The sequence below is a fragment of the Orcinus orca genome, chromosome 16 (genome assembly GCF_937001465.1).
Source record: "Orcinus orca chromosome 16, mOrcOrc1.1, whole genome shotgun sequence".
In the NCBI taxonomy this organism is placed as follows: Eukaryota; Metazoa; Chordata; class Mammalia; order Artiodactyla; family Delphinidae; genus Orcinus; species Orcinus orca.
In genome coordinates this window covers 46,860,101-46,887,283 of record NC_064574.1, presented here as the reverse complement: position 1 = coordinate 46,887,283, position 27,183 = coordinate 46,860,101, and the positions used below count along the sequence as shown (strand labels likewise).

Here is a 27,183-nt window from a genome sequence, read left to right as displayed (position 1 = left end):
CCATCAAAGTCAAGCAATTAACTTGAATATGTTACTACCATCTAATCCACAATCCCAGACCTCATTCAGGTTTCTCCATTTGTTCCAATAATGCCCTTGCTAGCAAAAATGTCCAGTCCAGAATGACAAGCTGCATTTAGTTGTCGTATTACCTTTCATTTTGGAGCAGTTCCTGTCTTCCCTTAACTTTCACGACCTAAACACTTTTGAAGATTATCGGCCCCTAATTTTGTAGAATGTGCTTCCGTTTGTGTTTGTCTGATGTTTCCCGTGATGGGATTCATGTTGTGCACATTTGGCAGGACTATGGTGGGAGAGATGGGTTCTCATTGCATCCTCTCTGGTGTTACACATTTTCAGCCTGTTCCACTGCTGATGTGTCACTTGGATCACTTGATTAAAGTGACTCTTGTAGGTAAAAAATGAAAATTATTTTCGCTTACCCCAGCCTGTGCAGAGTTCTATAATAACTCCTTTATTCCTGACCTCTCTGTTTGGCTCTCTCTTGATTCTCACTCGGAATCAGCAACTTCAATTTGCTGGTCCTATTTTAACCCCACCTGGGAGATTCAGCTTGGCTTCCCACCACAGGTGCTGTTGCTGTCTCCCCGGATTAATGACACGCGTGGTTTCTCAGAGAGTCAGCACATCTGTGCCTGATCCAGCTTCAGCCTCATAATCGCTGCTGCATGGTTCATGTCAAGGAAATGGTTCCAGACTCTCCTTGCAACCAAAATAGCCTTCACACAGGCAGGCTCTGCTGCAGCCTCTAACTAGGATGCTTGCAAACTGCATGGACCCAGCTTCCAAGGGCCCAGGCTGGAGCTCTACCTACAATTTTTTCTCTGCTGTAGCTGGTTATAGCTCTTTCTTCTCCCTAAGGTTGTTTTTGCTTTTTAACCTTTCTTTCTTGCTTTTTTTTTAAAGTTTCTTTTGCTTGATTGGCTTTTTCAAAGAGCTTGCTTTTCAATTTATCTGTCAAGTTTGTGGGTTTATTTCTTTTTGAATTTGTTAATATCTGCTTTTAATCCTATGACCTCCTTTCCCTTAATTTGGCCTTGTTTTGTTCTTCCTATTCTAGCTGCTTGATTAATTTATTTTCATTTCTCTCTTGTTTGATATAAAAGCATTTGTTGGAAAGAAAAACTTTTCCTCTGTCAACTCAGGTCCAAGTGGTCAGGCACCTGCAAATTAACTGACAGTAAACAGATTAACAGGAGAAAAGTTAATTACACATGCAGGAGTACTCTGTAGTGGTGTGTAACTCACTGAATAGCCAGGAGTAAAGGTGTATGTACCAACTTAATCAAAGGGGTGGGGGAGGGTTAGTTAGGGCTTCAATGGGAAAATATGGAAGGTTCTATAGGGCTTTTAATGCTAATGGGATTGTGCCATTAAACCATTGAACTTGCTGCCATGGGCAGAATCATACTGGAAATGTGGACTATATAGTTGAGGTCAATGAAGGGATCATTGATGGTGACCATATCCATTTTGCCAGAGTTAAAAGGAGCTCTGGTGACCAGGTACCCAATATGGCCAAATCTGTTTTCTCTCAGCTTCACCACTGTGACTCAGGAACATGCTGGCACTGCAGAAGAAAACGCAGTATTGACTGGGGAGGAGCAGAAAGCCTGCTTTGCTGGAATTTTGAGGAGGCTTACATTGGACTTTTAAAAGCTTCTCAAGGCTAGGAGGCCAAGCCAAGAACTCACCACCAGATTTCACTTGCAATACCTATAGATTTGGGTGAATTTCCGTCTTCTCAAGGTCCCCCAAAATATCCTTCTTTACTCACTTGTAATGCTGGGAAACCTGTAAGCCAGGCACTAGATACCCAAGAGGGATTTGTAAGCCTTAGCTCCGTAAATCAACCTAATTCCTTAAAACTGTCTGGTCATATTAGGTTCTATACACATCATTCTCAAATATGACATTTTAATCAAAGCCTTGGTCATATAACCAACGTTCCCAGTTATGTTCTATTACAAGGAGGACAGATTCTTATTAAACCTGTGATAACAGCTATATTGTCATGAGAATGAGAATACTAAATAAGAGTTTCTGATTTCTGGAGGGATCAGGCAGAGAGAAAAATATAAATATTTCATTTCTGTTTATAAAAGTATAATTTAAACTAGTGTTTACCAGTGAGAAGAGGGAAGTAGAGGGGCAAGATAGGGCTATGGGATTAAGACGTATGAATTGTGTTTAAGTAACAAGGATATACTGTATAGTATGGAGAAATATAGTCATTACTTGGTAACAACTTTAAATGGAGTATAATCTATAAAAATATTGAATCACTGTTGTAAACCTGAACTAATAAAATATTGTAAATCAACTATACTTCAATAAACCAGAAATGAAAAACTAAAACAAAGTATAATTTATTAAATTGTTGTAAGTTAAAAATAGCTTAAGAGGGACTTCTCTGGTGGCACAGTGGTTAAGATTCCAAGCTCCCAATGCAGGGGGCCTGGGTGCTATCCCTGGTCAGGGAACCAGATCCCACACGCATGCCACAACTAAGAGTTCTCATGCTACAGCTAAGGAGCTGGCAAGCTGCAACTAAGAAGCCCGCCTGCTGCAGATAAGACCCGGTGTAATCAAATAAATTAAAAAAAAAAACCTTAAAAAATAGCTTAAGAGAAAAAGAAAGTGGTTCCTTAAATCCAGGAAAAAATTTTATTTTTTTATTTTATTTTATTATTTTTTTAGTGGTATAGTTCAATCAATATTTCCCTTATTTGTAACTGTTGGTTCTATTCATTGCCCTTGTTCTTTGTTTCTTTTCTTGTCTTCCACTCTTTCTCTGCCTTCTCTTTTTTTTTGGTTTGTTTGTGTTTTGTTTTATTATTTGGCTGCGTTAGGTCTTAGTTGCGGCACTCAGGATCTTTGTTGCGGTATGCAGGGTCTTTCATTGTGGTGCGTGGGCTCTCTAGTTGTGGCACACGGGCTTCAGAGCACACTGGCTCAGTAGTTGCAGCACGCAGGCTTAGTTGCCCTGCAGCACGTGGGGTCTTAGTTCCCGGACCAGGGATCAAACCCACATCCCCTGCATTGGAAGGCAGATTCTTAACCACTGGACCACCAGGGAAGTCCCCAAATCCAGGAACAAAATTTTAAACAAAAACTTAATTATCCTTCATCAGTTCATTTAGTACCATGTAATTAATTCTTGTCCTGCTTGATCTTGGGTTTGCAGTTTCATGAACCCATCGGCTTCCTCATGAGAGTTTTGTAAATCCTTACTCTGTCCACTGATATTATCTCAGAGTTATTTAAACAATGCCACCAGAACCTGTCCTCCATAGTACCTTGCATAGTTCCTTTACCCTAGGTCTCCAAGACAGTTCCTTTTGTTGAAGACAAACCTTCTGGCTTGTAGCTGATTGCAAGAGCTTTCAGGAAATCATCAGAGTAAAGCAATAACTATTTGTGGATGACAAAAGACTTAAATGGCTGTGGCTAAAGATCTTATGAGAGTTCATTTAAAAATTACTCAGTTGACAAGGAGATGTGGTTGTTTCTGTGGCATACTACATTTTAAAATAATAACTGGCATATTGGTAACATTATGTTTTTCTTATTTAATATCAGGCAAAGCAGTACTGGGACATATGGACTGCAAGGACATTGACAAATTCCTAGGCACTTCATATAATTCCTGAAATATTTATATTAATAACACTTGCCCATACAAATATAACCTAGGGAAAGTTAAGCATCTGTTCCTGTTTGACAGTACTTTTCATGCAACTCCACACATCTATTTTTTTCTTTCCTCATTTGGTTTGGTGGCAGCATATGGGTGTGCCATAGTTATGTTCATTCTGTTCTCTTTTTTTTTTTTAACATCTTTATTGGAGTATAATTGCTTTACAATGGTGTGTTGGTTTCTGCTTTATAACAAAGTGAATCAGTTATACATATACATATGTCCCCATATCTCTTCCCTCTTGCATCTCCCTCCCTCCCACCCTCCCTATCCCACCCCTCTAGGTGGTCACCAAGCGCCGAGCTGATCTCCCCATGCTATGCGACTGCTTTCCACTAGCTATCTATTTTACGTTTGGTAGTGTATATATGGCCATGCCACTCTCTCGCTTTGTCTCAGCTTACCCTTCCCCCTCCCCATATCCTCAAGTCCATTCTCCAGTAGGTCTGTGTCTTTATTCCCATCTTGCCCCTAGGTTTTTCATGACCATTTTTTTTTTTTTTTAGATTCCATATATATGTGTTAGCTTATGGTATTTGTTTTTCTCTCTCTGACTTACTTCACTCTGTATGACAGACTCTAGGTCCATCCACCTTACTACAAATAGCTCAATTTCTTTTCTTTTTATGGCTGAGTAATATTCCATTGTGTATATGTACCACATCTTCTTTATCCATTCATCTGTTGATGGACACTTAGGTTGCTTCCATGTCCTGGCTATTGTAAATAGAGCTGCAGTGAACATTTTGGTACATGACTCTTTTTGAATTATGGTTTTCTCAGGGTATATGCCCAGTAGTGGGATTGCTGGGTGGTATGGTAGTTCTATTTTTAGTTTTTTAAGGAACCTCCATACTGTTGTCCATAGTGGCTGTATCAATTTACATTCCCACCAACAGTGCAAGAGGGTTCCCTTTTCTCCACACCCTGTCCAGCATTTATTGTTTGTAGATTTTTTGATGATGGCTATTCTGACTGGTGTGAGATGATATCTCATTGTAGTTTTGATTTGCATTTCTCTAATGCAATGCTTAATGATGTTAAGCATTCTTTCATGTGTTTTTTGGCCATCTGTGTATCTTCTTTGGAGAAATGCCTATTTAGGTCCTCTGCCCATTTTTGGATTAGGTTGTTTGTTTTTTGATGTTGAGCTACATAAGCTGCTTATAAATTTTGGAGATTAATCCTTTGTCAGTTGCTTCATTTGCAGATCTTTTCTCCCATTCTGAGGGTTGTCTTTTCATCTTGTTTATCGTTTCCTTTGCTGTGCAAAAGTTTTTAAGTTTCATTAGGTCCCGTTCGTTTATTTTTGTTTTTATTTCCATTTCTCTAGGAGGTGGGTCAAAAAGGATCTTGCTGTGATTTGTCTCATAGAGTGTTCTGCCTATGTTTTCCTCTAAGAGTTTGATAGTGTCTGGCCTTACATTTAGGTCTTCACACATCTATTAATTTCTGATATCTGTCTTTTACAAGCTAAAAGAACAAATCCTTTGAGATTTTCCAAGGGGGCTCTCTGGAAAATCAATTCAGGATCAAGCTTTTATTTAGGATTTGATTTGGGGAAGACAAAATACCAAAGGTTGTCAAACACCTTAAAAGGTTTGAACACCTGATTTTATAGGACCACAAGTCACTATGAAAAAAATACCTAGTTACCTATTTAATCAAAGTAACAATAAAGAATCTAAAAGTAACTATAGGAGGTGAGATGGTTGTAAAAACAAACAAACCTTAGCTCTTTTAAAAGCAAGAAGACTTAGTTCTCTTAGTCAAGGACATAATAAAGGTCCACATAAAGCACAGGAAATTATTCTAATAAGACATAGAGTCTTTGTTTCCTTGGCAGATTACTTAAAAGGTAAATAAAAACCTTTGCGATGTCTCATTATAGTAGACCAATAACCCAAGAAAACTTTGTTGTTTTAATAGAGGAAAAGCCAAACTCTAGTTTTGCATTCAAGTGTTATTGATACTAAAAGCTCATTAAAAAAAGAAACCTTCTAAGTAAATCCGCCCAACCTTTACCAGCTTTGACCAACCACTTAACATAAAATTTCTTTCCATAAACCTTCTACAGCTTTCTGTATCATTCAGGTTTTGTCCTATTCCTTCCCTTTCTTATTCTGAAATGAGTCAATTTCTTTCTTTTTCACCTTAACAAAAACACATTCTACATTCCTTGCATATTTTTCATACAAAATTGTTTCCCTTTATCCTTAATATTTCTAGTAATTTCAATTATATATGTTGATTATAATTTTTAACCATTATAGCCTTCATTTTACAGAGAAAATGAGGAAGTAGACAATTGTGGATTGTCTGTCATATGCTAGCATTTCCTAGCAGACTAGCAAATTTCATGAATTTCATAATTTTTAGAGGTATATGCTTCTTTACAGCACAATTTTTTGACGTGGCATATCCAAATAGCTTCATTAACAGATCCAAATATCTTTAACCCCTCTGTAAAAAAAAAAAAAAAGAAGCCAAAAGTATATAAACTTAAACTTAGTAGTGAATGTTTTAATGTTTTATCTTCTTCAGAAATGATTTAGAAGTTTGCTAAGTGTTTATTACTTAAGTTAGCATAACTCGGGTTGTAGACAGTCTTGGGGTGTGGTAATGAAGAATGGGTCCTAGACAACTTTGCTCAATTCCTCACTTCATGTTGGTGTGCCTTTCACATTTAGATCTACCATACACACGGAATTGATTTTCATGCGTGCTGTGGCAGAGGAATTGTTTCATTTAAAGAGTATGGATAGCCAATTGACCACCATTTACTGAAAAGGTCATCATTTCCCTTGTTATAGTGCCACCTTTGCGTAAATCAATTGCCCATATTGTATTTGTGGGTTGAGTTTTGGGATTCTTCACTACTTTTTTTTTTATTTTTAAATTTATTTATTTTGGGCTGAGTTGGGTTTTTGTTGCTGCACGCAGGCTTTCTCTATTTGTGGAGAGCAGGGACTACTCTTCATTGCAGTGCGCTGGCTTCTCATTGTGGTGGCTTGTTGCGGAGCATTGGCTCTAGGCGTGCGGGCTTCAGCAGTTGTGGTGCGTGGTCTCAGTAGTTGTGGCTCGGAGGCTCTAGAGCGCAGACTCAGTAGTTGTGGCACACGGGGTTAGTTGCTCCACGGCGTGTGGGATCTTCCCGGACCAGGGCTCAAACCTGTGTCCCCTGCATTCGCAGGTGGATTCTTAACCACTGCGCCAGCAGGGAAGTCCCCTCATTGATTTTCAGTTGTTGTTCTTTTCTAAAATGAGTGTTTAAACTATAAGTATTCCTCTATGCTTGGATTTAGCTGCACCTTACAAGGTTTGTTTTATAATGTACTCATTATCAACATTTTTGAAATTTCATTTTATTTATTCTTTGGCTCATAAGTTATTTAAAAGAATATTTACTCCCAAACATATGGGGATATCCTATTTATCTTTAAAAAATTTTTTTTTATTATGGTAAGAACACCTAACATGAGAATTACTTTCTTAAATTTTTAAGTGTATACTGGATTTGTGTTAACTACAGTCACAGTGTTTTCAGCAGATCTAGAACTTACTCATCTTGCGTGACTGACACTTTACACTTTGAATAGCATCTCCTTATTTCCCCGGCCCCCCAACCCCTGGCAACTACCATTTTACTGCTTCTATGGGTTTGACTTTTAGATACCACATATAAGTGAAATCATGTAGTATTTGCCCTCCTGTGACTGACTTATTTCACCTAGCATAATATGTTCAAGGTTTATCCATATCGTCACATGTTGCAGGAGTTCCTTCTCTTTAAGACTGATTAATATTCCATTGTTTGTACATACCACGTTTTCTCTGTCTATTTGGATAGTCTCGTTATCTTTTTATCACTAGCTTTTAGCTTAATTGCACTAAAGTCAGAGAACCTACTCTGTGTGCTTTTGACCCTTTAAATTTTGTTCAGCATATGGTCTATTTTGGTAAATGTTCCTGGAGTCCATGAAAAAAGTGTATATCCTTAGTTGTTAGGTACAGGGTTCTATATGAATCAGTCACGTTTGATAATAATGTCAAATATTTTATCCTTTTGACTTCATCAGTTGTTTCATCAATTCATGAGAGGTCTGTTAAAGTCTCCTGCTTTGATTGTGGATGTACCAATTTCCATTCATAGTCTATAATTTTTAATTATGTATTTTGAGTCTATGTTATTAGGTGCATAATTTTTAAGTCATTATGTCTTCCCTGAACTTAAAATAAATCAGTTATGAAGTGTCCTTCTTTATCTCTAGTGAAAATTTTTTGCCTTAAAGCCTACTTTTTCTGATTTTAATATGGCCACACCTGCTTTCTTTGATTCATATTTGCATGTTATATCTCTATCCACTCTTTTATTTTCATCCTTCCTATTTCCTTACATGTTAGATGTGTCTCTTACAAACAGCATAAGTTTGGTTGTTGTTATTTTTATCTAGTGTGACAACTGTTGTCTTTTAATTATAATATTTCATTCATTTACATTTAATGTTCTTATGGGTTTATATCTACCGTCTTACTTTATAGATGTCCCCTATGTTTCTGTGTTTTATTCCTGGTATTTTGTATTTGTGTCTTTTTTTCCATTAGTCTCACCAGTGTTAATTTAATTGGTATTTTTCAAAGAACCAGCTTCAGTACTTACTTGATTCTCACTGTTATATTTTGTCACTGCATCAGTAGTCCATTACCACAATAATGCTGCTAACAAACAACTGCAAAACCACAGTGGCGTCCCACAATAAGTGTGTTTTGCTCATGCAGCTGGGGTCAGCTAGGCAGCTCTGCTGATCTTGGCTGGGTCTTCTCACGTGTCTTGGGGTCAGTTGCCTTTTGGCAGATCTAGGCTGGCCTTGGCTCTGCCCCGTGTGCCTCTCGTCCCGTAGCAGGCTGGATGGGGCATGTTCTCATGGTGACGGCACAGCTGCAAGAGACCAAGTGGAAATACACAAGGCCTCTTGAGGTCTAGGCTTAGAGCTAACACATGTCACTTATCCAAAGCAGGTCCCAGAATTGGAGTGGAGGCCACTACATGACAAAGGGCCTAAACAAAGCGAGGCTGAAAAATCAGCATCATGATTACAACCCATGTTCCCAAAAAAAGAAGAACGCTGGTGATTTTTGTCATGGCCTCCTTTCTCCTGTCCTCAGGAGACACAAACTCCAGTTTAGCCTGTTGGAGGATAAAACCTACAGTCTCATGTCAGGACAGTGATCTGGGAATTACCAGTGCACTGAGCTCAAGTTCACCGTACTCTATGGCTTGGAGTCTGCACTGCAGTCCAGGAGGGAGGAGTTTCCTTGAACAATATGGAAAAGCTCATTGTCCTGCTTTCATGCGGCCTGCGAGTGTTTTCCTTTGTATCATTGTAGACTTCATCATCAGCCTCTTGCTGTTCATTCAGCTAATACATCCCATATACTAACCTTCGGGAGCCTGGTCTAGCACCTGGTGAGCCTTGCATGGTCTAATGACAGGATAAACATACAAGACAAATGAATTTATAATCAGAGATGTGTTTTGAAGGATAGAAAATTGTGGTGGGACCACAGCAGAGTTATACCTAAGTCATCTTGGGAACATTAACATAGACTTCATAGAAAAGAAAGCTTTTGAGTCAAAACTTCAAAAACAAATTGGAGCTTTCATAAAGATTTTCCTGGCAGAGGAAAAACAATGTGCATGTGCAAAATAAGGAGGTGTTAGAGACCAGGGCGTATGAGGGGAAAGCACCAGCTCAGTGTTGCTGAAGCGGGAAGTGAGGGGGTGGTGGGAAATAGGAAGCAGGACAGGAGATGGAGGAGAGGCAGCTGAGGTCTTATGAGCCCTCACGAAAGAGTCTAGATTCTGTTTAATCACAACATAACTAATGAGCAACCATCAGGAACCTTAAACTAGAAAGGGATACACCGTCAACTTCTAGTTTCTAGGAAGACTTTCCAAGGGCCACTGGACTGTGCTGGAAGGAGATGAGGGGCTGAACCAGAAGCGTGACTGTGGATGAACCTGGGAGATATTTTGGAGACTTAATGGAACTTGATGTTTTACTGCATATGGGGAAGGAAGACTGTGGAAGAGGGAAACCTCCAGGGTGACTTCAGAAACTAGGTGGATGGTGGAGCCGTTTTGCAAGATGGGAATAAGAAGAGTGAGTGAATCATTTGGTGGAGGTGCTCTGACTTCGGATTCGGACAAGTTGAGTTTACCTTCCTAGGAAGCACTTGGGTGGATACACAGCACCCAGGTGCTCCCGAGGTTAGACTGAAACGTGACTTCCCGAAAGATCTTCACATCCCAATCCCTGGAACGTGCAAATGTTACCTTAGTTTTGGTAAAAGGTCTTTGTAAGTGTGATGAAGGATCTTATGATGAAATTATCCAAGACAGAAGGAGCCTGCCCCTGCCAACACCTTGATTTCTGCCCAGGGATACTGTACTGATTTAGGACTTCTGGCTTCCAGAACTGTGGGAGTATACATTTCTGTTGTTTTAAGCCACCAAGTGAGTGGTAATTTGTTACAGTGGCCACAGGAAACTAGCACAGTTACGAAGAAGACCAAAGGGTCAGAGGCAAACCAAGGAAGGAAACAGGTCAGGAAATAAGGACATCTCCACTCTTCAGCAGAAATGCTTGATAGCACTGTCTGCTCACTCTTTCCATCCTCTTACTGTCTCGAGGCTACTTCTTATCCTTCAGATCTCAGCTTAAATGTCCAGGGGGACGTCTCTGACCACTCAACCTTGAAGCAGCTCCCGTGCTCTTATTTTCTGCATCTAGCAGAGCTTAATGTTTCCTCCTTCTCTCACTGACTTGCTTTGGGAGTGCAAGTTAGTCTTGTTCGTTGCTGAATCTTCAACGTCTAGTGTGTTAATGTCTACCAGATGGTAGGTGTAAAATATAAATTTTTAAATGAAAGAATGAATAAATAAGTGAACACGCACTGTGCTTTGTTCATACCTCTGCTTTAGCAACTTTCACACTGCAAGATCATTAGAGGTGGGGGGGGGTTGGGGGGTGCACTCACACCCTAATTACTTGTGAGCCTCTTAGAGTAAGGACGACATCTGATTCATTATGTACTTCGCAGTACCTCTAGAGTGCCCTCAACTCCCCGTTCTCCACTGAACTTCAGTTGAATGAATGATTTAACGCGAACCTCTAATCTTTCCTCTTCTTAGAGCTGAGTGGCTTAAATTCATTTGTCAGTCTTTTCTGAAATCATAATATTAAAATACTAAACAAAATGACCATTTTGTAATATTCTGAAGATAGAAATTTACTTTTATAATTAGACATTTTGGGGGGAATCTTAATTGTGTTAATAATACACAAAACTGTCCTCCTTTAAAAAGTTAGGGTAATGCAGTAAAAGTTGAATTCCTTTTGGTCAGTGGCCAAGCCTGCACAAGCACAGGCTCAGTAGTTGTGGTGCACGGGCTTAGTTGCTCCGCGGCACGTGGGATCTTCCCGGACCGGGGATCGAACCCGTGTCCCCTGCATTGGCAGGTGGATTCTCAACCACTGCACCACCAGGGAAGCCTGTGGCAGTTTTTTTTACATAAATGGCACCTTTGGGGTATGGGACGTTCTGAAATTTGCTTCTTCACTCAGCTCTTTGAGATCTAATAACGTTGATAAGCCTAGGTCTGCGACTCTCCTTTTTTTTTTTTTTTAAGTTTATAAAGGTTTATTAAACATTTCAAACGCTGTGCAATGAACACACCAGAAATAAAAGGTCCAGAATAGCAGTCCAAATGTTCCACAAGTGTGGCCCCGCAGTCCCATTCCCTAGATGGACTGCCTCCAGTTCTGTCCTCTGCCTGGCCCACCTCCCTCCCCCTTCAGGCAAGAGAAAGATGGATGGTTTAGACTGGAAGGACAACCATGCTGATCCCCAGCGGGCAGGGGCCAGGAGACAGTCTCATTTGCCAACACTTTTACTGAAGCGCAGAGAAAGAAAAAAGCAAGTGACAGTCACAAAGTCTTCCCGTGTATTCTTCGTAACGTATACAGTCTATACGCGCAGGACCGGAGAAGCTCCTGGCACGAAGACGATGGCCACCGCTCCCCTCTGTCTCGTCTGAACCACCTCGGAGTCCAGTGTGCTGGTCACTCTGCAATCCCCATACTAAATACCAACTGTAGCGGCCCCTACAAGCTAGCTATTGCTACACCCCAAAATCACAATACGTTCGATAAAGCTTCTTTAAAAAGGATTTACACATGTACTTGTACACGTACGTATACACACACGCACATGCACGGCACACCACACCAAAAAATATCCAAACACCTATCAGGGGATCGTGGCTGTTATGAAACACACAAGTACTCTCCCATTCACTCGGCTGGGGACTGCTAGATCTACGTAAACACATCAATCCTGCAGAGCATGCATGGGAGACAAAATGAGGCCCCCTCCTTGCGACAGTTGAGAAAGGCAGGAGGAAGGGCAGAGGAAGCGAAGCTGGGCTGCTGAGCCAGAGCCCAGACCCCCAGGTGAAAGAGCAACATATATCTGTTACTTCTTCCTTCAAAATGAAGTGGGGAAAATACTGAAGATTTGTGGACAGCAGTCAAGACACAATTCTGTCTAGCCTGCCGGCCAGGGAAGAAGAATAAAAAAGCGAGGCTCTCGGGCATCAGCAATCTCTTTATATTCAAGATAAGTGCAAAACTGAGCCCTGTCTTGGACAGGTGCTCCCCAAAAAAGGAAAGGGCTAAAGAGAACTAACAGGAAGCCAAGAGAGGGACGGAGGAGTCAGTAACACTCTGACAAGGAAGGGTCACAGAGGTGACAATGAGACTGGCATTTTATCTGCCCGGATCATGCTGGGGCAGTTGACCAGGATGGGTGCAGGCTCCTCGTGGGAATGAGGCGAGGGGGGTGGCCATCCTGCCAGTCAGGGGCCAAGATGGGGACAGAACACACACAACCACGAGACCACCCACGACTACAGGACTCTACGATAAAAGCACCGGTCAGTGCTATTATTCACATTGTAAGGATAAAACGTCACAGGCCAAAAAGGCGCCATTAGGAATGTGGCCCCCGCAGGGCCGCAGGATTTGAAACTCCAATGCTTTATGACCTATGTCAATGCCTCCCCTCCCGTCTTCTGCTTCCTTGGAAAGCTAACTGGGCTGGCTGTTAGGTGCCCACAACGCCGGGGTCATGTGCCGATTCCGGAAGCGGGGAATCGGAGCAGTGGTACAGGAAACAGTTTCCCCAGCAGCTTTAGCAGATGAGTAACAGGGCTGCCAGGAAAACCAAGACACAAATTGTGCACGGCTTCCGTTCCAGGAGGAAGCTGAGCAGGTAGAAGCCCATGAACATGGAGTGGCTGAACCACAGGGCGGGGTTGAGGGGCTTGGGGATGAGGAAGACGGGCAGCAGCCACTGGAGGCAATACATGATCTCTGCTGGACAGGGCCTTCGCCAAGGCCACCGGGCACCACTGCAGGAACCGACCTAATGGGAGCCAGTGGGCGCGGGTGGCTGCCCTCTGCTTTCTTCAACCCTCACTCTCCAGGAGCTGAGCCGCTGTGGTCTCTGGCTGTCTGCCCGGGATCACCAAGGCAGCAGGGATCCTGCGAGTCCTGCCATGGCGCTGCCACCACTGCTGACACCTTTGCAGCCTCAGCCTGCCTCCACCTCAACTCACCTCCGACGCCGCAGGAAGCTGCGACCCTCCTTTTATCTTCTGGGTAGGATTCCACTGTATGGAATGGGTCACATTTGTCCTTAGATGGAAATTAAATTGTTTCCACTATTTTGTTATTGCAAACTGTGCTGCAATAACTATCCTTGCATACGTATCCCTGGGCCCCTTGCAAGAGTTTCCACAGGCTATATTCCCAGAATCGTTCTTGTTGGGCCTGGAAATACATTGCCACCAAACATGGCCATAGCAGTGGCCTTCCTCCAGAGCCTCTCCTAGTTTTCCAGGATTTAGTGTTGTCAGCATTTTTAACTTTTGCCAGTATGATAGCTGTGAAAGGAGATATTGTTTTAACTTCATTTCTCTATTACTGAGGTTGGACACTTTTTATGTGTTTATTGGTCATTTGCATTTCCTGTCCATTCATTTCCTTTGCCTATTGTGTTTTTTTTCCTCTTTCCCTAGAATTCAATTGTTGGTCTATCATGTGTGTTGCAAATATTTTCTCCATGTATCTACTTATTTAAAAAATAGGGGGTTCTTTTGACAGACAGAACTTTTAAATTCCGATGGGGTCTAGCATGTCAATTTTTTTTTATGACTTCTGCCTTCTACATTTTTAAGGAAGGGTTTCTCCACCCCCAAGATAATAGAGATGTTCTCCTATATTTTCTTCTTGTAATTTAAAAGTATTAAAAAAACTTTAAGCTGTTAATATATCTGCAAATGATCTTTGTGTATTGTATGAAATAGGGGCCCAAATGAATTGTTTTCCTTATGGTTAGCACTATTTATTGTACAGTTTATTCTTCCCGCACCAATGCTACCTTTAACATATATGAACATTTCATAATTATCTGGCTCTTTTCTGGATTGCATTCTGTTCTGTTCCTACTCCCAATAACCCTCTGTTTTAATAACTATGGCTTTATAATATGTCTTTTTTTTAAGAAAAGTATCTCCATTTTTATTTTGGGATTATGTGATTAAATAGTTTTTTGTTTTTCTGTTTGTTTGTTGTTTTTTTTTTTGCGGTACACGGGCCTCTCACTGTTGTGGCCTCTCCCGTTGCGGAGCACAGATTCCGGACGCGCAGGCTCAGTGGCCATGGCTCACAGGCCCAGCCGCTCCATGGCATGTGGGATCTTCCCGGACCCGGGCACGAACCCGTGTCCCCTGCATCGGCAGGCAGACTCTCAACCACTGCGCCACCAGGGAAGCCCAATAGTTATTTTTTAAATTAATTTTTATTTGAGTATGGTTGCTTTACAACGTTGTGTTAGCCTCCACTACACAACAAAATGCATCAGCCATACACATACAGATATCCCCTCCCTTTTGGACTTCCCTCACATTTAGGTTACCACAGTGCATTAGGTAGAGTTCCTTGTGCTATACAGTATGTTCCCATCAGTTGTCTATTTTATACATAGTATCAATAATATAATATGTCTTAATACTCATTAGAAAATATGGCCCACTCTTTGTTGTTATTTCTTAAAATTTTGTTGACTAGATGTTCTTCCATATTTGCTCTTTTAGAATCACTTTATTTCATTTCACAAAAAAACCTTGTTAGGATTTTTGATCACTATTTTTAAAAAATGTCAAAACCCACCAGATTGTATACTGCTACTTTTTCCTAAAGCCTTCACAATGTATTATTTAGCTTTTCCTCTGTATTATTTCTGTTAAAGAGCAAGGCAGACACAGGTCTTGGGTCTATACAATTTGGGAGCTCTCTTTAAGAAAAATAATACAAAATTAGGAATGCAATAGTGGGTGCTGTGCCTTGGGAGGAACCTGGACTTCCAGCTTTATTTGCTTCATTGTAACCCCGCCTCAGGGTAGCAGTCTGACTGAGAGAGGAAGAGCTAGTAAACGATGCCTTCGCTCCCACTAGAATAAAGCCCTAGTTCGTGACTACCAAGCTACTTAGGTGGTGTAAGCAATAAAATAACAGTTAAGGGGCTTCTCTGGTGGCGCAGTGGTTGAGAGTCCACCTGCCGGTGCAGGGGACACGGGTTCGTGCCCCGGTCCGGGAAGATCCCACATGCCGCGGAGCGGCTGGGCCCGTGAGCCATGGCTGCTGAGCCTGCGCTTGGCAACAGGAGAGGCCACAGCAGTGAGAGGTCCGCATACCGCAAAAAAAAAAACCAAACAAAAAAACAGTTAAATTTGCAACCTCAGTCGTGTTTCTAGCTGTGTGTTATATAATACCGCTGCCTTGAGTTTTTGCTAGGACAGCACCTCACATCTGAGGATCTCAGGGCACATTAAGAACATTAATTAATTAATTAAACCCCACAAAACCCCAGAGACACAGGAAGGAGGGACGTGGCATCACCTTGCCCAGTTCTGAAATGCAGCCACCTCTGGGGACGAGCAGGGCAGCTGCTTCTTAATAAATGGCAACGCCCACGACACTTTAGCCCAGACAGTTAGTCGTTGTCGTTGGTAATTGTCTTGTGAACATCAGCCTGTCAGACGGTGAGGGCTCCAGGATGAACTGTTCACTGCAAATCTAATTCAGTCTCTGAAATTTCTGGCTTTTTAGTAATTTTGTCCTAATCATAAAGTATATTAAATATATAAACAACAAGGACCTACTGTATAGCCCTGGAAGTTATACTCAGTATTTTGTAATAACCTATAATGGAAAAGAATCTGAAAAAGAATATATACATACACACACACATATACATATACATATATACATAAAACTGAATCACTTTGCTGCACACCTGAAACTAACACAACATTACAAATCAACTATACTTCAATAAAATAAATAAATTCCCAGGGAAAGTCTAGTTTTCTTTTAAACTCAACAGTGTTTTTGGTAGTTCTTCAAATTTAAAACTTAATATAAGAAAAGATTATTTTTAAAAAAGTGCAACTTAATAGGGAGTTATTGATAACGTTTGTTTGTTTTTGATTCAAATACTTTGCTGCTGAGCAAAACGAATCAGTGATGGTAGAAGTCAGGCCAGCAGCTACCTTTAAGAGGTGTGTTGGCTGGACAGCAGGTGAGGGAAACTTTTGGGCCCTGGAAAAGCTTTAATATTCATTTAAGGGGTTGTTAACATGCGGTACATACAGGTAGAGATTCATGCACCGTGCCGTATACATGTTGTGTCTTTTTTTTTTTTTTTGCGGTACACGGGCCTCTCACTGTTGTGGCCTCTCCCATTGCGAATCACAGGCTCCGGATGCGCAGGCTCAGTGGCCATGGCTCACGGGCCCAGCCGCTCCGCGGCATGTGGGATCTTCCCGGACCGGGGCACGAACCCGTGTCCCCTGCATCGGCAGGCGGACTCTCAACCACTGTGCCACCAGGGAAGCCCTACATGTTGTATCTTAATAACAAGCTGAATTAACCTGAAAAGCACTCTAGTTTGCTGTTGTGAGAACACTGGAAACACTGTACAAACGATCTGGAAAGTTTTGCAGGGAGCAGGACGTATCCAGGTGCTAGAGACTCGCTAGGTTTCATTCTCCCCAAAGCGTCTTTCTTCAGAAGAGTGATTCTGAGTGCTTTGTCCCCTCTCATGTCATTTGCTCTCCACCCAGAAGAGCTACTTGCTCTGTTGGGGTGCCATTCTCTCATTTTACCTTCAACGTTATATGCCTCTTCGTCTCTGCCCTTTACACCTCCCTGGGCATCTGATTCTTCTCTTAGAATTTCATTCTACTTCATTTGCCTGCATCTTTTCCAGAAGCAGATATAGGGCATGAGTAAGTGGGAATTTGGGGTTGAGAGGCATCTGCAGGGGCCGTTGCACTGGCTGTTGCTGCAGGAACGAATGCAGTGGGAGAGGAGGATGTGGTGAGGATAGGCTGCCTCTGATGCCACCGTGTCTGCTGTGACGCTTAGAAACAAGAAGACAGGGCAGCAGGCCACGCTGGCAGCCCAGTATCTGGGGCCTCCAGCAGGTCCTGGGTCCCTCCTGTGTATGTGCGGACAATTCTGAGGAGGGGCAGCCCCTGGGCAAGAGCATCCTAGGGCTGCTCTGAGCTAAGGCCGAAAGGCTGCAAGCAGGTGTGAGGGCTAAGAGTCCCAGTGGAGCAGACACAGAGTGAACAAGAAAGGAGGGGCCAGGGGTGGCGAGAGAGCGGGGGAGGGTGGGAGGGAGAGAGTGAGACAGTGGAAGAGGAGGGGGGTGGTGGTGCGGAGAAAGACAGACAGGAACAAGGAAAAGAAAAGACAGCAGAAGGAGAAGGAAGAAAGGGAGGGGCAAAAGAATTTTTCAGACAAAATGGGAAAAAAGTTTTTTCTACTTTAGTTTTTGATGAACGGTAAATATATGAACACTACCCCGATTATTAACTTTCCAGAACATATTAAAACAATAATGCAAAGTTAGCTCCAGGTCTTGCTTAGAAAGTAGAAAAGTTAACATCGTGGCCTCTGTCAGATGCCTGTTCACAGTATTTCCCAGCACGGGGAAAGCAGCCCTTGTGCTAATCTCTGTGTTCTGAGAGCACTGACATAGCCGATTGTGGTCTTTTCCATATTCTGCCTTAAAATCATTTCAAAGCCTGCCATCCAGGAGGTTGATAATCAGTTGTTTACAAACTTCAAAGGGGCTCCCATGAAAGGATCACGGAGCTCGGTCTCTGGCAGGTTCGAGGGCCTCCTGGGGGGCAGCCCAGCCCAGCCCCATCCTGGCCTCGGTTTATGTCCACAGCTCCGTCGGGCCAGGTATCACTGGACCCCCATCCTGTGCGGATGGCGGCACAGAGAGGTCAGAATCCGAGTGGGCTGCGAAGACCCTGTTCTCCCCACCTCGCGGCTCTGCCCTCAGCAATATAATCCTTCAGATATGCTGCAGCTTAGAAACACGTGACCACGCTGCCTCCAATGTCCTGTGCTCTGCAGATATTTACCATCTCTTTTCTGTCCTCTTGTCCCTTTTTCTCTGAAAGGCGCCGAGCTCAGGAGCAGCAGCCAGGAATGCCAGCAAATAGTCAAGGAGCCGCAGGAAGCTGTCACCCCGGAGACCGAGGAGAGCATCCAGGTAACGGAGATCATCCCCCCAGCCTGGTGCTGCTTGTGCCGTCGGGGTCAGGGGTGTTCCTGGCACTGGAGTCACTCCCGAGAAGGGAAAGGTCTCACTGACGTTAAGATCTGGGGGACAAGGGCGGGGAGGAAACAGGCTGCGTGTTTGTAACAAATCAGGCTCACAGCACCCTCAAGAATCCAGCTCAGGATGGAGCCCCATCCCTTCTCCCCCTGCCTTCTCACTCATCCCCTGGCTTCAGGAGGCTGATGTGGATAAAGCAGCTCGCTTAAAGGCGGTTAGAAAGCTCACCTTGTCCACAGACTCAAATGAAGCAGCATTTTCCTTCCTGCCCCACTGGGCCCTGCAGGCTCTAGAACGACCTGCCACAGCTCCCTGGATTGCGCCTGGCCCACTGGCCCAGCCTGGCTTCAGCAGGGGCCCCTCTCACACCCTCCTGCTCTGTGAATGCTGCCACCGTGACCTAAAGGGGGGCATACCCCCACTGAAGGAGGCCACAGTCAGCCATGTAATAGAGGACATAGGATTTGGGGGATGGGCCTGGGGATCCAGCCATTGTTCCATCTCTGCCACCCTCTGACCACTGACGGGTCACAGCAATACAAACGCCCATATTGACTGGGCTCTGGGTCCTCACCTGCTCCTGCAGGACCTCAGGGCATGTCCCTTGTGTCCTCTGGAACTGGCCTCACCAAGGGGGCTGGGAGAATGAACGGGCTTACCTCTAGGCCACCGTTGGCGGCCTGGCCCTGCATCAGCACTGCGTGTGGCCAAGAGTCCCAGCACGCGCTTCACTGCATGGGCCCTTCTGCTTCTGGTCCTCCTGACTGTTCCGTCCACCTGAGGCCAGGACGGGGGCTGGTGCAGTGCCATTGCTTCTTGGACTCCAGCCCCCAGCTCTTCTTTTTTTCTCCTTTCCAAGCTTGGACAAAATAACATTCCCCCTGCCCATCAGCTCATACAAAGAAGATCTTGGGAAGAAGAGGAGTCAGGGAACACCTTTATCTTAGCATTAGGCCACATGGCTCGTCCTGCTGCATTTTCACATTGTCTGTATGGAACATGCCTTCTTATACCCCAGACCACAAAAGGACCCAACCTGTAGCTGGGTGGCTGTTGTATTTCGAGGGCTGATTTATTCTCTGCACAGAGGTTGGACGCTCACAATGGCCAGGCTCTCTGCTAGGTGCTGAGGGCGCTCGCGAGACCAAAACACAGCCACAGCCTTCAGGAGGTGGTGCACGGTGGGAAGAGGAAAGTCTCCTAATTCAGCATGTGGAAATGAGGGTGGAAAACATCCCAGAAGAGGGCACGAGGGACACCTGAAGCTTTTAAAGAAGGTTGTTTGGCATGGACTAGATTGCGGGAAATGAAGCTGATGAATGGAATTAATAGAAAGAACTTAGCGTGAGGGATTTCTGCTTCTGGCAAAGATGGCTAGATTTACTTTCCTGCCTGAAAAAAAACAAAAAAATGGCCAAAGTATATGAAATAAGTTTTTAAGACACTTCTCATCAGGTAACAAAGGAGAGTGATGCCTGGGAGGTGGGAAACAAGCCAGGTAAGCCCTCCAAACATCGTGGCCTCCTCCTTTGAGAGAGTCCCTGACCACGGCACAGGGCAGGAGGAACCACAGAAGCCAAGTGGTATGTCCATGGAGACTAAAGCCACTAAGTTTTGCAGGACAGAGTACCAGAGAGGAGAGAGCTGTACAGAGAGGTGGTTGACACCAGCGAGGGTCACTCTTGGGTATTCAGCTGAGTACTGATCTGCACATGCTGAGTACTGGTGTGCACATGCACATCAGCCTGATCTTCAAAACTACTGAAGATCAGGCTGAGGAAAGAACTTCCTAAAAGGATTAGCATTAACAGTGCACAGAGCTCATACAAGGCTGGGAATAGTGCGTGTTCCATCAGCCAGACCAGGGAACCCTGTGACTCACAAGGCATTGGGAGAATGCACAGAAGGATACTGCATCAGTAGCGAGGAATAATTAGCTCTGGAGAGAGCACTGCTCCAGTCCTGTCTAACAAATCTTTAGAGCAAGATCCAAAAGCAACAAACTGCTTCCAAGTAATTTGAGTCCCAGAACAAAGTTCAAGAATATTTGTAGGAATACAAAATTATCCAGCACCCAAGTAGATTAAATCCACAATGTTTGGAATTTTTTTTTCTTAAAGACATAATGCTTTTGCACACTTAATGTCCTACAGTATAGTATAACATAACTTTTATATGTACTGGGAAACCAAAAATTCATATGACTTGCTTTATTGCAATATTCACTTTATTGTGGTGAATGAACCTGGAATATGAACCTGCAATACCTCCAACGTATGCCTGTAAAAACACCCCAAATAAACCTTTTAGAGATTAAAGCTACAATTCATGAGATGAAAAATACACTGGAAGGATTAACCACAGATTAGACATTGCAGAGAAAGGGATTAGTGAAACAGAAATGAGAATTAAAAAAAAAAAATCAATGTATCAGTGAGCTGTGGGATAACTTTAAGTACCTAATATGCGTGTAATTGGAATTCATAAAGAAGAGGAGAAAGAGGTTGGAAAAAATATTTGAAGAAATAATGACTTAAAAATTCCAAATTTTATGAAAACAGTAAACCCACAGACACAAGCTCAACCAATAACAAGCACAAGAAACATGAAGAAAACTATACCAAAGCCCATCATAATCAAATAGTGGAAAACCAGTCATAAAAAGAAAATCTTAAAAGTACCCAGAGGGAGAAAAAAAAAGGACAAGTTGGGAACAGAGGCCCAAAGGTAAGGATGGCAGCAGATTTCTTGTTGGAAACAATGTGAGCAAAAAAGATGGTGGAGTCACATCTTTAAGGAACTGGAAGAAAATAAACTGTCAACCGAGAATTTTACACCCATTGAATATCTTTCAAAAATAAAGGTGGGGCTTCCCTGGTGGCGCAGTGGTTGAGAGTCCGCCTGCCGATGCAGGGGACACGGGTTCGTGTCCCGGTCCCGGAAGATCCCACATGCCGTGGAGCGGCTGGGCCCGTGAGCCATGGCCGCTGAGCCTGCGCGTCCGGAGCCTGTGCTCCGCAACGGGAGAGACCACAACAGTGAGAGGCCCGCATATCGCAAAAAAAAAATAAATAAAATAAAATAAAGGTGAAATAAAGACTCTGCCTACGCAGAAAAGGGGAAAGAATTCATTACCAGTAGACCCAACTACAAGAAATGTGAAAGGAAGTCCTTCAGGCAGAAGGAAAATGATGCCAGATGGAAATCTGGATCTACACAGAGGGCGATGAACACTGGAAATGGTAACTAAATGGGTAAATGTGTAAGATTTTGCTTTTATTATTTATATCTCTTTAAAAGATAGTTGACGGCCTAAATAAAATAAAAACAACATAGTGTGGAGCTTTCAACATGTGTAAAAACATCTGACAAGAACAGCACAAAGGCCAGAGGGCACAATGTAAGGACCCTATTTTAGGGTCCTTATACTACACCTGAAGTGATATTATATCACCTGAAGATAGACTTAAAGATGTATACTATATACTAAAAGAACATGAAAGTTACAAGTCAAATTCAGAAAGTTATATCTAATAAGCCTACAAAGAGGTGAAGTGGAATCATAAAAGTATACAATGACTCCAAAAGAAGGCAAAAAGAGAGGAAAAGGGGAATAAAGAACAGATAGGACAAATAGAAAACAAACAGCAAGATAACAGACTTAAACCTAACCACATCAATAATTACATTAAATGTAAAATGGTCTAAATATCCCAATTAAAGAATGTATAAATCAGATATAGTTTGGATTAAAAAGCAAAACAGTTACATGTGAATTACAAAAAAAAATGCACTTTGAGTAGATACAATAGGTTCAGATGAAAAACATGCAAATAGATACATCATGGTAACACTAATCAAAAGAAAGCTGGAGTAGCTTTATTCATTTCAGACAAAGTGGATTTCAGAAAAGGGAATATTACCAGGGATAATAAAGGTCAAGAGGACATAACAATCCTAAATATTTATGCACCTAATAGTAGAACTTCAAAACACATGAAGCAAAAATTGATAGAACTGCAAAGACACATAAATAAATAAATAAACAAACAACTATATTTGGAGATTTCAATATCCCTCCCTTAATCATTGATAGAACGAGTAGACAGTAAATCAGTAAGAATGTAGAAGATTTTAAGAATACTATTGACCAATTTGACCTAACTCTACCCAACAACGGCAGAATACACCTTCCCACATCTACATGGAATAGTTACCAAGTTAGATCATATTTCAAGCTAGAAAAGAAGTCTCAATAAATTTAAAAGGATTCAGGTCATCTAAAGTATGTTCTTTCCCAACAAAAGACATCACAGGGAAATAAAACTTCAAATCAACAGCTCTCATAAACATCGATGGAAAAATTCAAATAAAACCTTTAATAAATTGAACCAATATATTAAAAGGACAATGTCATGATCAAGTAGGCTTTATTCTGAGAATGCAAGGTTGGTTTAACATAAGAAAATCAATGTAATTCACCATATTAACATTCTAAAAAAGAGTACTTATATGTTTATCTCATAAATGCAGGAAAGGTATCTGAAAATTCACATTCATTCCTCATAAAAACTCTCAGAAAATTAGGAGTAGAAGAGAACTTCTTCAATTTGATAGAGGTTATCGTTGAAAAACCTATAGCTAACATCATCCTTGGTAAAAGACTGAGTGCTTTTCCGCCAAGGTCAGAAACAAGACAAGAATGTCAGTTCTCACCATTTCTATTCAGAATTATTCTGGCGGTTCAAGCCAGTGAAAAAAGACAAGAAAAGAATCAAAAGAATATACACAAAATTAACATGCAAAGTTCAATTTTATCTCTGTATAATGGTAATGAACAATCAGAAATTTAAATAACTACCATTTACAACAGTACAAATACACAGAATACTTAAATCTGACAAAAGATGTTGTCAGATTTAAGTATTTCGTGTATGCTAAAAACTACAAAACATTTCTGAGAGAAATGAAATAAGACCTAAATAAATGGAGAGATATCCCCTGTACATAATTTCGAGGACTCGATATTGTCAAGTTGTTGATTGATCAATGAAATACCAGTCAAAATTTCAGGAGGAATTTTTAGAGAAATTGAAAAAGTGATTTCAAAATTCATGAGGAAGTGGGAAGGACCTAGCACAAAGAAACTATGGAAAGAGAACAAGGTTGTAGGTCTAATGCTACTGACTTCAAGATTTATTATAAGGTTTTTGTAACTGAGACAGTGTGGTAATGATGTCAAGGTCAACAAATAGATGAACGGAACAGAATAGAAGATCCAGAAATAGATCTTTCTGTTTATCTTTCTATTTATCTTTCTATTTCTAGATCTAGAAAGATCTAGATCTTTCTAGATACTCAGCATACAATCTACAGTGACAAAGAGCAGATCATTGTTTGCCTATGGTTGGCAGAGTGGCCCCGGGTGGGAGGAAGAGCCATACAGAAACACAGAAGCTTTGGGGAGTGATGTATATGTTCATTATTTTTATCGTGGTGATATTTTTATAAGTACCTATAGGTCAAAACTTTTCAAAAGCTACACTTTAAATATATGCTGTTTACTGTATGTCAATTGTACCTCAATAAAGCAGTTTTTAAAAAAGCCCTAGTGCATCTTTTAAGTTACACAGAAGAATAAGAATAAAGGAGGAATAACTAACATCTATAGAGAGTCAGAAGATGCTAAGCATCTCTCCATCCACCTGTCCTTATTTTATCCTCAGGACAACCTTATGAGGTAGGTGCTGCTCTTAGCCCCTTTGTACAGATGAGGAAACTGAGGATCCCTCACTTTCCCAATGCCACATGCCCTGTAAGAAGGGAGGCCAGGATCTGACCCAGGCAGCTCATACAGAGCTCGAGCTCTGAACCACTGTGGGTGTTGATTTATTCTCATGTCTTGCCTTTGTCTTTTGCAGAGAAAAAGCACAGAAGAAGCCGCAACGGAGGAAGCTTTATCACCAGTCCAAAGTGGAAATGCTAGTGAAGCGGAGGTAGGGCTTGTGAGGGCCCTTCAGGGGGCCAGTGCGGCTCACTCCTCTCCACCTGTGTCTTCGTGCGCTTTCCTCGCCAGGCATCCCGCCTTCTTTCCCAGTTCAGAGCCGCCTCCTTACTCAGGACCTGCTCCACAAAGCCTTCCTTGGTGAACTCTCACTCCACTGTCATGAGACCTTTATTCTATATCTCTTGCACAGCTTGGTCCTAGAAGTTACACTTTCTACATCAATAATTTGCAACCATTTCAGTAAATAGAATCTTTCTGTTCTTCCCATTGTCTAGAGAGAAAACATGTTGGAGGGGCAAACGTCTGTAGGAGTTTTCTCCTGCTCTACGTAGAGTATGTCCATGTACACACTTATGTGTCTGATGTGTCATTCACACGCATCTCTGGTTCCAGGAACTGCTTCCTCCTGTTACAGATTCAGGCCAAGGGGTGGTAGCATCTTCCACCAGCTGCCAGGAGCGGGACATGCTTCTGGAAGGAGTGGGCCCCAGGCGGGCACAGGTCCGCTTTCCGAGCCTCACGTTGGCATGTGCTGCAGGTCCCCTACCAGCTCCTCTGGCACTGCTCACCCCCCAGCACCCTGAGGATGGGGGCTTCAGTGCCTGCTCTTTCCCTGGGGCTATTCCTGCAGGCAGGTCGCCACCTCCGGGGGCAGTTGGAGAATCAGCCCCCAGCTCCTCTGCCTTTTGGGTAGGATGGCTCCCAGGGGTGCTCTCCACATCTCCCCGAGGTCTTGGCGGGATTGACAATAACCCACTTGTTCATTGTGCCACGTTGGGGTCCTTCTCTTCCCTCCTCACTCGCCCACTAGCCTCACAGAATTTCCTGGCATCGCTCCCTGTGTGAACTTAGCTCCTTTTGCTTCTGGGGAACCCACATTAGGGTGTCCACTCCTCGTGCCCCAGGGAGGAGGGAGCAGGGCACGCAGCAGAGGGGAGCAATCTCTCTCCAGTATTTCTAAGAGGGTAGCCATTCCTTTAGGGACCCAAACAAGGATGTGGAGGGGGTCAGGGTGGTCCATACTGCATTAGATGCACTGGCATCCCAGAGGGTATCCGGGTCAACAAGGAGGATTGATCTCCCATGTTTATCTCCTCTCCCTTCTGGAAAAAACCACGGAAATAACCATAAGGGAAGAATAAGGGCACAAATCCACACAGACAAGAAGACTGGGAGAGGAGATATTGGAACACGAGCACTTTAAAGGTGTTTAGAAAGAAGGAAATCGATGGCGGGGTCTGCACTGGCTCTTCACAGCTGGGGAAGGTGGAGGCCGGGCACCGTGATGAGGAGGGATTCTCCACGTGTGCCCACAAAGAGTCCGGGCCCTGGGGCTTCTGCAGAAGGCGGGGCGAGGGCTCTGTGTGACAGTCTGCCAGGCGGTGTTGGGGACAATAGATTCCCTGCAGAGGACACTTAGCTTGTCAACTACCCCCCAGGTGAAAGGACCAGGTGATCGTTCTCTGAAGGGTCAAGCAGAAGCAGCTCCAAATCCAGTGCACGGTGCGAGGCTGTGCGATGGGGAAAGACAGAGAACAGGCAGATCAGTGGGATTCTCCATTTCACGTGGAGGAACCCCTGCCCTGTCCTCCCGCCCTGTTCTCCAAATACAGACACCAGCATAATAGTACTCAGAAATATAGAGGTAAAGGCCAAAAGAAAGGAAAAAGTTGAAAATGCTTGTCAATGGGGGAGTAGGAGGCTCCTGACTTTCTTTATAACCTTGTAATGCTAATATTAGTTTACTTTTTACCATACGCACGCATTACTTCAATTTCAAAGAACTCCGAGAGGATCTCGGAGTGAATCATGTTCCTCTCACTGAGCTGTAACACCTCCTTCGATGAATGAGACCTGACAGGACTCAGCACTGACTCTCCAGGTGGCTCCGGGCAATTGGCTCCCCGGGCTCCCCCTCACTAGCAAACCACCTGAAGAGTCCCAAGATCCAAAAATTCTTGTAGCACAAAATCACAAGGAAAACTGGGGACAGAGGTGTTTTGCTTATATGGAATTAATACGCATGTAGTAGTCCCATGCTCTAACCTCTATCCAGGGATGCAGTTAAAATATGGATCCTGTATCAAAGACCAACTGAGACCGTTCGTTTTCTGACCTTCGCGCGAGAACTTGTTTCCATCCTCAACAATTTTGAAATCTCACTAAGAACACCTCCTTAAAACCGGGCCTGGCTCGGGGCGGTTTGTTTCAGGTGAGGCAGTCACATCTGTCCTGGGAACAGTGTCCTGTGGAGACAAGGCAGCCACTAGCCCATTAAATGGTAGAAAATAAATAGGATTCCCAGTTCAGTTCCTCCTCTCTCCTTGCTGTAGGACACAGAAAAACTCAGTCAGGAGTACAGTGTGGATTACACGGATTACTGCATCAGCAACACGAGCTCAGTATCCATCTCTCTGCCCGAAGAGACGAGCAACTTCCGCCCCATCTACAAGGGCGCCTCCACTGCCTTCTGCATCCAGCTGTTTTGTATTGACGAGAAGTACGAAGCAAGGTAAGCGCTGGTCCCCAGGGTGTCTGCCGCGCAAAGACCTTCTCCTGGCCTTGGTGGCCCAACACTGGAAGCCCCACTTCCAGACTCCAGCCCATAAAATTTGGGTCAGACCTACAGAACTGGGCTGCCCAGGGTCTGGAAAATCATCCCTTCCTCAGCCACATGCTGTTCCCCATT

General features: G+C 43.1%; 1 protein-coding gene and 1 pseudogene across 1 annotated transcript in view; one reads left to right on the top strand and one right to left on the bottom strand.

Moving 5' to 3' along the window:
* The window catches only part of CFAP61 (cilia and flagella associated protein 61), a 255,995-nt gene that overhangs the window by 52,348 nt on the left and 176,464 nt on the right, over positions 1-27,183 (top strand). The window contains exons 9-11 of the mRNA XM_049699137.1: positions 18,330-18,421; positions 24,409-24,483; positions 26,828-27,006. Coding sequence (XP_049555094.1) covers positions 18,330-18,421; positions 24,409-24,483; positions 26,828-27,006 — 346 coding nt within the window. The remainder of the gene's footprint in view (positions 1-18,329; positions 18,422-24,408; positions 24,484-26,827; positions 27,007-27,183) is intronic.
* On the bottom strand, positions 12,379-13,398 carry LOC101282392 (bladder cancer-associated protein-like; annotated as a pseudogene).